The sequence below is a fragment of the Python bivittatus genome, unplaced genomic scaffold (genome assembly GCF_059951505.1).
Source record: "Python bivittatus isolate LINGU-HERP-01145 unplaced genomic scaffold, Pbiv_v1 ctg000330_np1212, whole genome shotgun sequence".
Classification (NCBI taxonomy): Eukaryota; Metazoa; Chordata; class Lepidosauria; order Squamata; family Pythonidae; genus Python; species Python bivittatus.
In genome coordinates this window covers 34,172,629-34,187,912 of record NW_028277058.1, presented here as the reverse complement: position 1 = coordinate 34,187,912, position 15,284 = coordinate 34,172,629, and the positions used below count along the sequence as shown (strand labels likewise).

The following is a 15,284-nucleotide window of genomic DNA, read 5'->3' as shown; positions in this document are numbered from 1 at the left end:
GACAAAAAGAATGCTGAACATGTATGTATTTGTGTAGAATTCTGAATAAAACTTAGAGGAAAAAAACAAGCAAAAGTGTCTCTAAAAAAAGCTGTACCAAAACAATGACTAAGTTGCTGTCCTAACAATATGGAGAAAATCACATCCTGAAATGAACAAAAATATACCATATCCTACTTTTCACCCAAGACTGTGTTGGGATCTAACTCTCATTTTACTGCTTCTTCTAGCTGAAAAATGACATCATTGTGGGATACTTGGATGCTGTCTTACTCTTTGGACATGCTTTGAAAGACCTTAAGTCCAGACAAGAATCAATTTGTTCTATTGACTTCCTCAGCCATTTCCGGAATGTCACTTTTCAAGGTAACCACATGTCTGGTTTCTTTTAGTTTATTATGGATGGCTTATGCAAGCCTCTTCAAACTGGCACCTTCCAAAAGTTTTGAGGCTGCAGCTCCTAGGATTCTTGGTTAACTTTCTGAGAGTTGTAATCCCTAAATATTTAGAGAGGGGCAAATTGGTAGCATGTACTATAAAATCTAGTACCAAAAATAGAGTTTATGAAGATGTTTCCTAAAATTACCTTACAAATAATGGGGACCAAACATCTTAACAATACAAGTTGAAAGAAACGCTTTTTCAAAAAGAAGGTATTCTAATTTGATTATAATTTACTATTAGTAAATTAATAGGCCGCTCTTTGGCCAAAACTCTCAGGCTGTTATGATTTTTTTCCTCTCAGGTATTCTAGGTCCTCAAACTTTGGATGGATATGGAGATATTGATGTCAATTTCAGTATGTTCTACACATCAGTGGATAACTTTGAAGTGAGTACAATCTTATCATGAAACTATACCTTTAGTAAGAATTAATCAACCACCACCAAGGAGGCATTCCTGACTAGACCTTAAATCACTGGGAGAAGATAGCCCTGCAGGTGTCCAGGTCCTAAACCATGTAACCAGCAACTTGAATTATACCTGGAAGCCAGCCATCAGCCAATGCAGCTTTCGCAGTATCGGTGTTACTGGGTAGTCTTTTGGGTGGTCTTCAAGGGCAGCCCCATGTACAGTGGATTGCAGTGCTTCTTTAATCTTTAGCACTTTAAATACTCCTTAAGTATCTAATTTGGGGGGGGGGAATTACATAGTTCATTTTGATTTCCATGTCACATGCACTGCAAGAAACCTATATTAATTACTATTTTCATTTTAATCTGAACAAAAACATCAGACATTGCATCAAGATAATCACATTAACTGGCAGAAGGATTTCAAGCAGGATTTTCACCCATTGTACCTGGAGATGCCAGGGACTAAATCTGCAGCCTTCTGCATAGAAAGCACGTGCTCTATTACTGAGCCACAGTCATCCAGACAGGCCCAAATAACAACAATCCTACTCTTGTTTTGGAACAAAGCAGAATACTGTATTAAACCATAGCTTAAAATTGATATTCTCTTTAGGTTAACTTGAAGCTGGTCAACATTGTTGCCTGATTCAAATGAAATGGGAAATGATGGTTAATTAGAGCTTTCCTTTTTCTGTTGTTGTTGTCCCTTTGAATCAGTGTTGACTCCTAACAACTGCCTGGACAAGTCCCTGCAGTTTTCTTGGCAACATTTGTGGTTTGCCCTTGCCTCTTTCCTAAGAGTTTTCCTGGTTTACTGCAATTCAGGCGAAAGGGAATGCAAAGGGGCTTGGTGCATAAGCAAAAGACTCCTCTATACCTTGACTTAATAAGCTACACAGGAGCTCAATATGAGATATGTGGGATACAGAAAGGGGAAGTGAAAAGACCAAAGAAAGTGACTGAGGAAATTAGTTTTAACTTTATTGAAAATCACTAATAATCTAGAGTTGCTTTTTGTGAAATGGGTGGCCATATAAATGTGATAAATAAATAAATAAATAAATAAATAAATTTTAGGGGAAAGGAGCATTAGTGTGAAACCTCCCTCCATTTTCTCTTTCCAGTTTAAAACCCTCCTGTGGTTTGACACACACCTGAATGAAACAGTTGTGAAGACAAAGAAGCCATTATTCACCTGGAAAAAATACAAGTTGCCTAATGATATCCCTAACAGTGGTGAGCCAATCTACTTCTTGAGAAGGAAATCTGCAGATGGAATCAGTCATTTGCACGTTGCAATAACTCATAACATGTGTGTTGCGAGGGGGTGTATCTGCCTGAGCCATTTCTGAATGCTCTTTTCTTGCTCTGGACTGAAAAATTGTTTCAGCCCTTTTTGCCTAGGTAACAATTCCTGCATACAGGTTGTCCTCATTTAGTGACTGCCTCATTTAGCAACCATTTGCAGTTATGATGGTGGACCATCTAATTCATTCATTCATGGTGGCTGGGGAATTCTGGGAGATGAAGTTCACATCTCTTAAAGTTGCTAAGGTTGAGAAATACTGTTCTAACCAGTTACAGAGGTGTAAAACAAGAATAACTAAAAAGGAACAAATCAGGAATTGATCAAACAAGACATAATTACTTTGCTGATCTGCCAAATTGCCTCTGGCTTGTTCAACAAACCACAGTTAAAAACAAACTAGGGCTTGCTGTTCTTTGTGAACAAAGTCAATGAGATGTGCGTCAATGGGGTAGATAATAAAATGACTTGGATATATAGGTGTATCTTCATAAAATATGCCTTTTTTCTGTTTTGAATGCCACCTCAGTTCCAAAGCAATTTATAATTAATCAAATGTAAATATAAAAAGCAAATACAGAACATCATACAGGATTTAGCATACCCACACAACCACAGAATATTTTCAGACATTGTTATGATTTATTTGATTTAACCTATAAGATTCTTAGTGTCCCCTTTCTCCATGATCAAGAACTCACTGCAACTGGCTTATTCGTGGATGGAGAAATGATTTTCCTATTTTCACCAATCTTTTCTTTATCCGCCCAGGCTGAGGAAAACCCTGCTTATTGAATAAAGAGTTGTTGCTATGGAAACACTGTGGTTGCCCTTGAGAAATAAGTTTGAAAGGTTAGGATGGTCGCATGACCAAATATTATCCACTATATGAGACCTAGGAAGAGTATTTTGTTCTGAAAATTAATTTTCAGATGTTCAAAGTACTGAAAACCACACAAATAATCTCTTTGATAACAAATGGTTCTGCATCTCTCACTGTGTTCATTTTATAGCTTTTCAAACTTGGTACTGATATTGTGAGACCATCCTTTCCTATAGTGTACCTATTTGTCTGTTTTGCCCCAATTTCTAGTCAAAGCCATTCCAGAATTTTGTAGTGTATAAAATAGTATTCTTAAAAGCTAGAATACTTCTGCCATTTTGTGAATAGGTAAGCTATCCCACTGCCATTTGGCCCACAGTCTGCTCTCAAAATTGCAAATGTGCCCCCAACTGGAAAAGATTTTGGACCTTTGCCAAAACCAGTGATGCTGCAGCACAACAATTGATCATTTTTTGTATGCTACCATGGAATAACACCCATGGCTGGTAAAACACCTTCACTTCTTAGCAAAATTGCTTGCTAAAAGAGATGAGGAGTGATATTATTTACTAGTGTTAGAAGAAAAGTGACTCTACCCTGCTCAGTGAATTTTCCAAGGAAGGTAAGGAATGAATGTGCAGAGTTTATAAAAGTTTATTGTAGCCTTCCTTATCTTCCTAAAGCAGGAGGCTACAGTATCCTAGAAAGACTATCAAAAGTAGGTGTCCCAGAGGGAATGGTATAAGCACACATGCTTTGATCCAAATTCCGCCCCCCCCCCAAATGTCAGCAGTAGGAGTAACCGATAGCTGAATGGCAGTACCAGCTTAGTCTTCACCAAATTACAATTCTCCAGATGTGTTGGGGCTCACACATCTACAGGGCATCAGATTATTAAAAGCCTTAACATGCAGGACTTAATGAGCAGAAAGCTATATATCTGGCTGAAAAAGTTATCAAGATCATATCAAGGTGGGCGCAAATTTCCCAAATGTTTGTTTAATCATGTACGCTATGATTTCCATTTGCTGTGGAAAGGTCCTCTCATTTCCCATATCAGCTTTTATTACTAGCATTATAAATGTGACAGAGCTTCAGTATTTAATATACCCTTTCAGGGAAAAAAATACATCAATAAATGCCAAGATTCTGATTACTACGGGCCATTTCAGATGCATGTAATATGTTCCTCATTGCCTTATGTAATTCATTTCCTCATTTTACCAGAAATGCACAAAAGTAATGTTGTTATAATGCCTGCTATTAAATATTCTAATTACATCTTAAATTGGGAAGAAAGAAAATCAGCTGGGAAGGGACCCAGATTTTTCCCATTGGAATAGTTTTAGCCACTAGGAGGCAGCAGCACATCAGAAATATATGGCCTTGCTATTCTAAATTCCAAACGTTAGTTTGCAATTTTATTTAAAATGTGCTTGGAGGTATTTAGCCTCCTGTCATTCAACTTAGAGTGCAGGGCAGCCAAGTATCTTGTAACTTGCCAAGTCCACGTGCTTGCTAAGTGCTCTATTTATTGGTGACCTAACATCCTGCTTTCCTGATAGGAACAGCCAGCCCAGATGTTCCGACAAGGATGTCCTTGTTGCCACAGAATTAAAAAGAAAATAAGGCTGACCCTTAGCTGAAAAGGTAGATGCAGTGAATAGGTGTATGCAAAGCAAAATAAGTGAATGTCCAAAGTTATCATGGTAGTAGTAAATGCAAGAACTCCCCAAAGAATTTAGCATAGTACCATTAGGATTATAATGTCAACAGCGATCCATTCCTTTCCTCTTTCTCAAAATAAGTAGAATAAGTAACTTTTACATTCACTTTGTTTTTGTGTCATGATCTCAGGTGTATCTGCATAACTGGAGGTATAGAATAATTTTAAAGAGGATACCATAATTCTAGACATATTGCTGAAGAAGAAATCCTGTTGAGTACAAGTGGATAGTGATGATAGTTTAAGGCTGCAGCCTATAAAACAAAGCTGGAAATAAGTCAGTGAATCTTACTTACGAGTAAGCATGCAGATTCCTACTACTGTACATAATTATCACTAATATTGGATATTTACATCCTATAACTCACAATGTGATTAAAAACAGAGGCAACAATAAGCAAACTGGTATGCTTGTCATTTTATCCATTCAGGCTGCTTTTTTAAAAAATTGGCCCACAGTGTTTAGAAAAAAATATTTTAGAAGTGACTAATTTTAAAATCTATATTGTATATATAAGGTGACTGTTGGCAGACAAAATGGAGTTAAAACCATTTTTAAAACACCAAAACCAACAGAAACAAAAACAGTGTGTGTCTAAGGCCAGCCTCATTCTTTGCGATCTTCCAGTCCACTCTAAGACTGAGCCTGTACAATGCACTGAGATAAAAGCAAAGAAAATACATTTTGCTTTGAAGTGTTGTTTGAATCCGGTCAATTGTAGTTTATTAAACAAACCATGGTCAAAACAAGACTGACATAATATCATGTGAAAAATCAGCCTAGCAGTTATTTAGACTAGACAGTAGGGCCAAACTAAACCAAACAATTTAAGACAGAATATGCACCTGGCTACAAATCCAGGAGTACCGTTAGGCCAAACTCTTTTTCTGACAAAGTGTCAGTTGTTACTCAGCTTGAGTGTTTTCTTCCTAAATCTCTGATAATGAGAAATTGATGCTAACATCTTGGAGGGATGGATTCATTGCAGTATCTTCAAAATAGTGGCTCCAAAATGGCTGTTGTGTAAAACTTACTATTTTGTTGTGCACACTGTGTACAGTACTACAAGTTTATTTTACTTTGGTCCATCTTTTAAAATTCTTCTTAAGGATCTCAGATTACCCATTCCTCCTTTTGTAGGTCCCCCCATCCTGACTATAGCTGTTTTCACACTTACTGCAACGGTGGTGCTAGTTCTGATCATTGCTTTGCTGGTGCTGAGGTATGATTGTTTACGTTGTCCTTCTTGGGCTAAAAATAGGGGATTTGTAGTTCAACACATCTGGATGACCCCAGACTAGGAAGGCTGGCATAGGCCCACAAATACCTTCAGAAATGTGTATCATTCAAGTCTTCCTTCTGCAAAAAATACTCAGCACAAATATCTTAGACTACATAAACCCCATCACTCTTTTTTTGGATAAGATTCAAATTTACAATTGTTACTTCTTTTTTATTATTTTTACTGTTCTAATATATAGTAAAAAGAAGAAAACAAACAAAGGAAAAATACAATAAAATCCTAATCCAACATAAAGCAAAAAAAATAAAGAGTCAAAATAACAAAAAATAATAATTCTTTTTAATTGCAATTAATATGTAACCATGACTCAGTTTTTAAATAACTAATTAAAACTTGCCCCACAGAATTATATCAACCAGTTTTTTGGTTTGTTTGATAAAGGGCTCAAAGGCTGAGAATTAATACATTTCTTCAATCCAGAATTTTAAGTCCAGAATATTTTTTCCCAACCACACAAAATTATGTTTCTAGCTACTCTCAAACCTCAAAAGTCCAAAGTTCTTCTTCAGTCAATAAATCTTGGTATGTATGTATTAATGTGTTAAAAATGTTGACACATCTTTATCTTCCTAAAATTCCAGATTCTAAACCTTTAAGAATTGCTTCTATAATTCTTTTAAATTTTCAGGAAGTACAGAAGAGCCAATGAACTCCGGCAAAAGAGATGGTCCCATATTCCTCCTGAGAAGATACTGCCGTTGAATACCAATGAGACAAGTCATGTTAGTCTGAAGGTAGGAGGTGACAGCCATGTCTGGTAAAAATTTTCCACCACAGAATATGAAGCAAGGTGTACATCCCTCACAGTGGTACATTAGATAATGCCACTCTGATATTATAAGCTCTTCTGCGCTACAGTAAGGCTAATTGCTCAGTTTATTGTATGTCCATTAACTGTTTTCTCATGACTGTATGAAGCACATAGACATTTCCCCCCTTTTCTACTAGACTTTGTACCATGTGATAGAACCAGTAAAGTTTATTCGTTTATAGAAGACTAGTGGGCAGTTTTACCATTCTTCCCCTCACCTGCAGTTTCATCCCAGCTCCCGAGTATCTCCAGTCAATAAGTCTTGCAAGGGCAGCAGGTGGCTACAGCACCTAAAAGGATCCCATGCGTATGCAAATGTTGTCAGCATGGGCAAGTGGCAGCTACTACAGACTGGAGGGAAAGAGGTGTGCCTGCAACAACTTAGACTATCCAGTAGGAGTAAAAACATAGCTTCTAGTGAAATGAAATGTTGCAGTTAGAGCTCATGCACCTCATGGCCAGTGTGTCACCTCTTCTGAGATGAACAAGAACAGACAGGCTGTCTTTGCAGAAGGCTGAATTGAGGATGGCATCATACATTCATGGCCTCAACGAAAGGTTAGTGGGGATCTTCACACTGGAAAGGCAAGATGTGCAGATGAACTCTTAATTGGAGCTTCACCTGAAATTGGGACCTAATACTATTCCCCCCTCCCCCACTGTCCATTACTGGTTTCAGATTTTTTAGGAATTATGTAGAGTGCCAGGGAGAGTGAGTTTCAAAACTGTAATACTATTAACTTTATCTGTGGGACAGAAAAATATCTACTAGCTCCCTGTGCTTTACACAACAGTGTTCCACTTAGGAATTAGACTAGCAATTGATATGATATTGATTTTATATTGGCATTAAATATTGTCATCTCCGTTCTCCTACAAAAACAAAATGAACACCTTGAGAGAAGAATGAGAAATAAATGAGACACAAGTCTGCATTTATTATTTGATATCAGTTGATGCGCAAAAGGTCTCAATAGTATTCATGTTGCGGAAAGTATTTTTGAATCTGTTCCCCTGACAAACTGAAAGCACATGGGTATTGCATTTTGGTTCCTAGTGTACATTAGGAAAGGGACCTTACTGAAGCTTTCTAAATGAGCCCTCTTGTTTCCCAGATTGATGAAGACAAAAGGCGGGACACTGCTCAAAGGTTGCGTCAAGGCAAATATGATAAGAAGGTATATTTATTGCCACCTTATGTGTTTTACTTACCTACACTAGAAATGATCTGATGCTCTTGTGCAAGACAGATTTCATGGTGCCAGGATGCCATTCATATTCCCAATTTGTTGCAAAGATTAATACATTCAGAATGTAGGGAATTTTTTCATCTCCAGCTTCTTCCTTTGCAACATCTCAGTCCTGAATAATGAACAAAGTGGACTGCAGGTTTAACACTTTTAAAAAGTCATTTCCCTGTTACTGAATGGTGTAAATATCAATTTGTCTATAAAATATGATGTATTTGCTATTTAGTGATACATTATTGTGATAAATTATTACAGTGGACATTGTAGATATTAGTGATATTGTGATAGATTATTGTGACTCTCCTATCATTTCCTTCCAATTGCTCTCATTTCTAGGTGATAATCCTGAAGGATTTCAAACACAATGATGGAAATTTTACAGAGAAACAGAAAATAGCTCTGAATAAGGTAAGCAATACAAGTAGTGACTGATCTACATGGAGAAATAGTATTCCCCAGCTAGTGCCCTCTAGATATATTGGATCAGAACTCTCCCATTTTCTCTAACAAGCAAGGATGGTAAGGATTTTAATCCAGCAACTCCAGAAAGGCACCTGATTGGGGAATGCTGGAGTACAACTTTTTTCATGTATTTTTCCCTGTTTGATCATTATATTACTTATTTTAATCCTTTAAACCTCTACCCTATGCCAAATCTATTTATAGGCATTTATGAGTTAGCTCAGTTTCAGAAATTGTATTATGTCATTTTGTAGTCATTGTTCTACACACAATTTTTAAAAAAAGCTTAAATGGGAAGCTGGCTTATTGAAAAGCATTATTCTCCTTCTTTATTTCCAAGAATATTTCTGAATCCTAAATAGATCCTGTAGGCATTCCAAGAAAATGGGGAATGTGTTAACTACTGTTCAGTATTTTGCTAAGAAATGCACACCTGGCCAGAAACAAGAAAAAGTTAATCTAAGATAAGGAGCATCCTGGGAGGGAATGGTGGACAGCAATTTTAATTTCCCTTCCAGTAAACAGGTATTATTTTGTTACTGGCCATGCCCCCCCCCACAACATGGCAGACATTTTTTGAGAGCACCCACAACATAAACTTAATATTCTAAGTATGCTTACTAGCCCCCAAAATTATATATCTTGCTGTACATTTTCTGCAAATAGTTTGAATCACCTTAGAATTGGAAAACAAGAAGATTCAACACAGAGTACCCAGTATTTCCATGTCACAGGAATGCCTGAGAGATTCTGTCCTCTTTCTTAGTATTGTATCTAACTTGAAATGTAACTGTTATGCTTCTAATAAATGCAATTTTTTGCTCCAGCTTCTTCAGATTGATTATTACAACCTGACTAAATTCTATGGGACAGTCAAGATGGACACAATGATCTATGGAGTAATTGAGTACTGTGAAAGGGGATCATTGCGGGTAAACAGATTTATAGCTCACTGGTTGGTTTGTATCAAGACACATTAACCTTCATCTTAAAGACAAATTCTAGTAGGGGTCAAGTGGGACACTACAGAAGAATGGTAGTCTGTTTATAACCCATTTAATTTGGTGGTTGTTGTTGATGTTTAAATGCTAATGAAATGGCTGTGCTGTCCTATAGGCTCCCCATGTTCCACTTGGTCATGTTACCATAGAGACACAAAGAAAGAAGGGAGAAAAACAAAAGGATTTATAAAACAGAAGAGTATATAATGGTGGTTGCAAGAGAAATAGCTCCTTTAGAAATCTCCTAGGATTAATGGGATGTTGCTTTAATTTTGAAGAACAAGAAGGTAATAAGAAAAGGGCACCCACAACACAGAAGATGCACAGTGCATCAAGGAAGATGACATTGATTGGTACTTTCAATTCAGTAGCAAAACTGATAGCTCCAGTGGGCAGTTATCTCTCTGTAACCAATTACATACCATTTTATTTATTTTAATCTGATATTAAGAACTAGATTGTGTGATATTTTGGGGGTCATTAGGAGAAACCAAAAGGGCTCATTCCTTCATGTTAGGTAGTAGAGAATATTATAGATAGAAGCTGAGCTTTTAAATCACAAAGCACACTACTCTATAGTATTCAGTTTAAGATAAAGGTTCAGGTGTTTTCCAGCCCTCTTAGACAAAAGCCACTAAGGGAAAAGCTAGCTTGATCTTCTCCATCCTGGCGCCCTCCAGGTGTGTTAGGACTATAGCTCCCAGAATTTCCAGCTGGAATGAACTTAACCATACTGTGAAAAGCAATAATGTATACTAGTGTTTTAAGTATTTTGTGATATTCCTTCTCCCCATCTCAGAGATACCTAAGTCAATCTGTCAGGTTACTGGTGGCAGGTACTAGGGGCTTAAAGGGTTAGAAAGGGTTGGTTTTATTCTTCTGTTGAATTATTTAACAGCAAATAGCCATTTAGAAAGGACACAAACATGAAGTAGGAGAACTAGCATTGTTTTGTTGCCCACAATATTCAGTCCATTGTGATCAAAGTAACATCAGGAAAAAAAGAAATTTGCCATCTCAACACTAAAGTTGAGCTGGGAATAAAATGGGGTTCTCCCAACAGTTGTTTTTCTTCAAGGAAATAGCCTCTTTATTCCACTGCCCTGAATTGCTTAATAAGTGTGCATTATTTTGTGTCATTTTTATTGAACTGAATGAAAATATTGTTTGACTGTTGGGTACTCTTGCATTTTTTTCAGGATTAAGATGGTTTTATATTCTTACCAGCAGTTCTTTGTCTTCTTTTCATCTCAGGATGTCTTAAATGATAAAATTTCCTACCCTGATGGAACCTTCATGGACTGGGAATTTAAAATTTCTGTCATGTATGACATTGCTAAGGTAAGTATATGAGGATAGTTTTACATTATTAAATTAAGCAATTGAATATCTATTTAAGATTGGAGCTTCATATATTGTCCTAAACTATATGGAATCAGGTTGTGCAAGTTTCTTTCCAGCTCTTTCATAAGAAACAGGAAATATGAAATCACAGATTTGTTGAGGGCTGAGCCACTATAAGCTTGGTACATTTCAGTATGGAAAAAATAAAACTCTCTAACTGATAGAAAGATCCTTAGAGAATGAGGATGTGGTTACAAATATTTTTAGAAAGTTAAAGCCATAAACTAGAAAAAGGTATGAAAAAAATCACCCTAAACTCACATTAAATAGGCTTCACTCTGTATCCATTATGCTGAGCACTGGAAACAATATTTTTATTTTTAAAAAATCATGAAGATCATAGTTTCTTACTTAGACTTTTTCCAGTAGTCTTTCTGTGTATTCATTTTCTAGGTATGCTTTTTTTTATTTTCAGTAGATAGATTTAGTTCTCAGCGGGGTGGTAAATCAGTGAAAGCTTGCATGTTAAGCAGAGGTTAAACCCATAACTCTTCTCCCTGAAATTTGTTGGACCAAATAGCTTTGCATAGCTGAAAGAATATATGCAAAGAGAAACAATAAAGTTAGAATTATGTTTGGTTGATCCTTTGACCAAACGTCTCTAGGTTCTTCTTGCAAAGACTTTTGAGGGAAGGGGGAAAGTTGCATTGAAGATCCTATGTTGTTGACAGGTGAATACACCTACACTTTACAGTTCTGGCAATTTTCTGGGCAGTTCAATTTTCCCTTTGCAAAGGGATCAGTACTGCAGCTTTTTATTAACATTTTGGCAGTGGGAGTGGTAGAGAGGATGAGCTACAATGTTAGGATGGGGGTGGTGATGGTGGCAGAAGAACTGGGGAGTCAACAGCCCCTTTGTTAGCTGCCTATAGAAAGAGAGGGAGAGGGCAAATAAGAGCCTGCAAGAGCAAGAAACTATGACAAAGTAGGAGAGCAAAAGGCAAGTATGCAGATGAGCAAGAATGTATGTGCAAGAGAGACTTGGAGAGACTAGGCTGAACTTCCTGCATGTGAACATGGCAAAAGAAGAGGAGAGGGAGAGAGATGCTATCTGTTGCCTACTTGACTAAACCATCCCCAGGTGTCCATTGTGACTTATGGAATCCTTGTACATCCTCAGATCAGGACTTTCAATAACAAAAAGCAACACTATGGGGAGGATTTTAAAAATGAAGATGGTAGCCAGACAGAATGAAGCCCCCTTTCCCAGATCTTGGGTTCCAAAAGCCAGATGAGATCTTCACTTTCACTTTTTCATATTACATCACATTATTGCCTCCTCCACCAGTTCCAGCCCCAACCTGTGTTATGGGCCTCTGTTTTTCTATCAGATGGTGACCTGTGTTAGGAATGGGAACAAAGCCAAAAGCTCCACAATCACTTTCCTTAAGTTCTCCCAGAGTACATCTGTACTACTCTTTGGTCTTGTTTGTGTGTGTGCGCGCACACCTTCCAGTCAGTTTTTGACTCCTGGGGACTGCTTGGACAAGTCCCTGCAGTTTTCTTCACAAGGTTTTTTGGAAGTGGCTTGCCATTGCCTGCTTCCCGGTCCAAGAAAGAATGAGTGACTGGCTCAAGGTCACACAGCTAGCTTCTTGCCTAAGGCATGACTAGAACTCACAGTCTCCTGGTTTCTAGCCTGGTGCCTTAACCACCACACCAAACTGGCTGTTGTTACTGCAGCAGTAACCTCAGCAATGAAGGCCACCTCGAAGAAAGGAGGAAAACACCTTAACACAGCTATGAGGAAGAGCCCAATGAGGCAGATCATCCAACCTGTGTCTGGATAGGAGGCAAAGATGAAGCCAGAAAAAGGTCTGCGTTTCTATTCAGACCATCTTAAGTTCAGTTTCTTCCAGTAGGGACGATCTTCAGCAAAACCTGTCAACAACTTGGTTGTCCCACACATTTGTTGGAATCAGAAAAAAATCTCATCTGATACCAACATGATAAGCACAAAGAAGTTCCTCCCTCATTCTTCATTTCCCCCACATATGCCTGCTGTTAAACTGGTTTTCTTGTGGAACAGAGGCTTTTGTGATCCAAATTGCACTCCAACCAATGCTAGTCACACTTCTGCATTACAAATGGCCTTTCCCCACCTGCACCTAATCACTGTGCAAACATGCCCTGGCAAGATCTTTTTTCTGTCATGTCCCTGTGATATTGCTTTCATCTTGTTCACACTCTGAGGAGAGACAGCTTTAAGCAGTCCTTAGCTATGTTAAGAGAATATATCCTCCTTATTCTAATATCCACTCACAAAGTATATAAAATCTGTTGGGCTTTGCCACCCATTACCTTGGAAGGAAGTCAGGTGAATGCAGTGATTTGAAACAGAAGCAACAGAGGCAGGATAAGGATTGGCAATGAAGAAACAAAATGACATGCAGGTAATAACATTTCTGCTGACTCAAGGATGGGTGGATAGCACTTCCTTTCAGCAGTGTGGAAAGAATCAGAAATTTCATCTGATTTAAAGTGATTTAAAATTTCTGTATGGAAACTGAGGCAGTACCTTCTCCCAGTCCAGCACAAAATATAAATAGAAGTAAATTGTTTGATTATTTTATTGTTTGCCTTTCAGCTGATGAGAGAGAGAGGGAGGGAGGGAGGGAGGGAGTGCTTAGAGCCCTTAATATGTAATTCAGAAAACAGAATTCTCACAATCCAGCTCCCCTCTCAATGTCAGTATGGGTGGGTGGAGGGTATAATTCATGCTATTTAGTCTTCTCCGCCAGAAAAAAAAGGGCGTGTTAAGAAAACAAGTGTAAGTGTAAGTCAAAGTATCAGGTCCCAGTTTTAATTCCCATTTAGATATACAATGTATTTGGCTTGTTATTTCTCTGTTCATATGAATACAGAAACATTCTTCTTTCACCTTCCTTAACCAAAGGGTTTTTTGATGGCAGAAGGAGTTCACAACTTCTTCGCTTCCTTTTTTTATGGGCAGCGAGCAGGTGGAGAACTAAATAAGACTGACAGGCAGCTGACTCTGTAGAATGGTTGGTTGGTTTCTCCTGTAGAATATCTTGTAAGGCATCTGCTAGCTTATACTTTTGTTCATCCTGATTGGGCAGGGATTTAAAAATTAAAATATTTATTTAAAACATTATTAACCTGCTTTTCATCCAAAATACTGTCTTGTCCACATGTAGGGTATAACCATTGTAACAGTGTTTTCCTCCAGAGTGTGAGTTGGCAGAGAAGCAGGCTGGCAAAACCTGTGCTACTTTCACTGACAATCCTTCTATTTGAGTAATGAGGCTGGCAAGGGGTCCTGCCCTTACTGTTTTAATCCAGGAGAACTTATGGAAAGTGATTGGTGGCTTCCCCTGCCTTTATTTCCTCATCCACTGAGTGTTACCTGCTGCCTGGGAAAGCAACTACCAACTGCAATAGTGAAGGTGTGATGTGGCAGAGATGGGCAAATGTAGATGGCTTAGCCCACCCATCAATCTACCTAGTTTACAGGTCAAAGACCCAGAGCAGGGTCAGGATGAAGTGGGAGAGAATTATCACTGAGTTCTGTCCTTGACTAGAGCTGCAGGGGGTGGCAGTGAGCGGCTGTAACCAGCAACTATTGGGTGTAGGCAAAATGGTGCTGCCTCCCCATCCAAGTAAAAAGTATGGCCATACAACCATTGTTAGAAGCCTGTAATGCACTCATTGGTGAGACAACTGGCAACAAATAATTGCCAAATCCAGTCCTCTTTCCCAATTTAAACTGATGTCTATAGTCCAGGACTAGTGCTATTTCAGAAGAGCTCTAAACCCATATACCTCTAAACCCATTTGCCATACCTGCCAGCTTGCGTGGGGCAATAAGAGTTTTAATCAATCCTGATGTGGCTGGCAGCCTGATGATGCTCCCTGAGCTACTTGCCAATTACCATCAATTCTTGGAATTTATGTATTATTTATTTAAGAATACTTTTATATTGTATTTTTAATTAATTTTATCTTCTCTGTGCACCGCCCAGAGTCACTTTTTAATGAAACAAGCAGGGACAAATTTAAATATAAATAAATATAAATATAAATAGACCTCAAGTGGGTCAGGACAAGTGCTTCAGAAAGCAGAGGCCAGGCATTGCATGGGGAGGTGCTTCTGTAATAGCCAGCTCTCCAGCAGCCCAAACCAAAGGGACAAATCCCTGACTGTGTCATCAACCATATCACCCTGGAAGCATGTGAGATTGTGTCCATGGCAACAATTCCATCAGGAGAAAACAGGAAAGCACTGCTTTAAAACTGGAACACCTAGAGACAATTTTATGCTGAAGATGAGGCAAAGGCAAAGTCATGAGGATGTGGCATAAAAACAGTTAACAGGGCAT

The 15,284-nt window shown here is 38.1% G+C and overlaps 1 protein-coding gene across 2 annotated transcripts in view; it reads left to right on the top strand.

Moving 5' to 3' along the window:
• The window catches only part of GUCY2C (guanylate cyclase 2C), an 87,126-nt gene that overhangs the window by 32,050 nt on the left and 39,792 nt on the right, over positions 1–15,284 (top strand). For both annotated transcript variants that reach the window (XM_015887982.3, XM_025166345.2), the window contains 9 exons: positions 231–366; positions 746–831; positions 1,982–2,093; positions 5,854–5,935; positions 6,645–6,750; positions 7,943–8,005; positions 8,414–8,485; positions 9,367–9,471; positions 10,795–10,881. In XM_015887982.3, the coding sequence (XP_015743468.2) occupies positions 231–366; positions 746–831; positions 1,982–2,093; positions 5,854–5,935; positions 6,645–6,750; positions 7,943–8,005; positions 8,414–8,485; positions 9,367–9,471; positions 10,795–10,881 (849 nt within the window). The remainder of the gene's footprint in view (positions 1–230; positions 367–745; positions 832–1,981; positions 2,094–5,853; positions 5,936–6,644; positions 6,751–7,942; positions 8,006–8,413; positions 8,486–9,366; positions 9,472–10,794; positions 10,882–15,284) is intronic.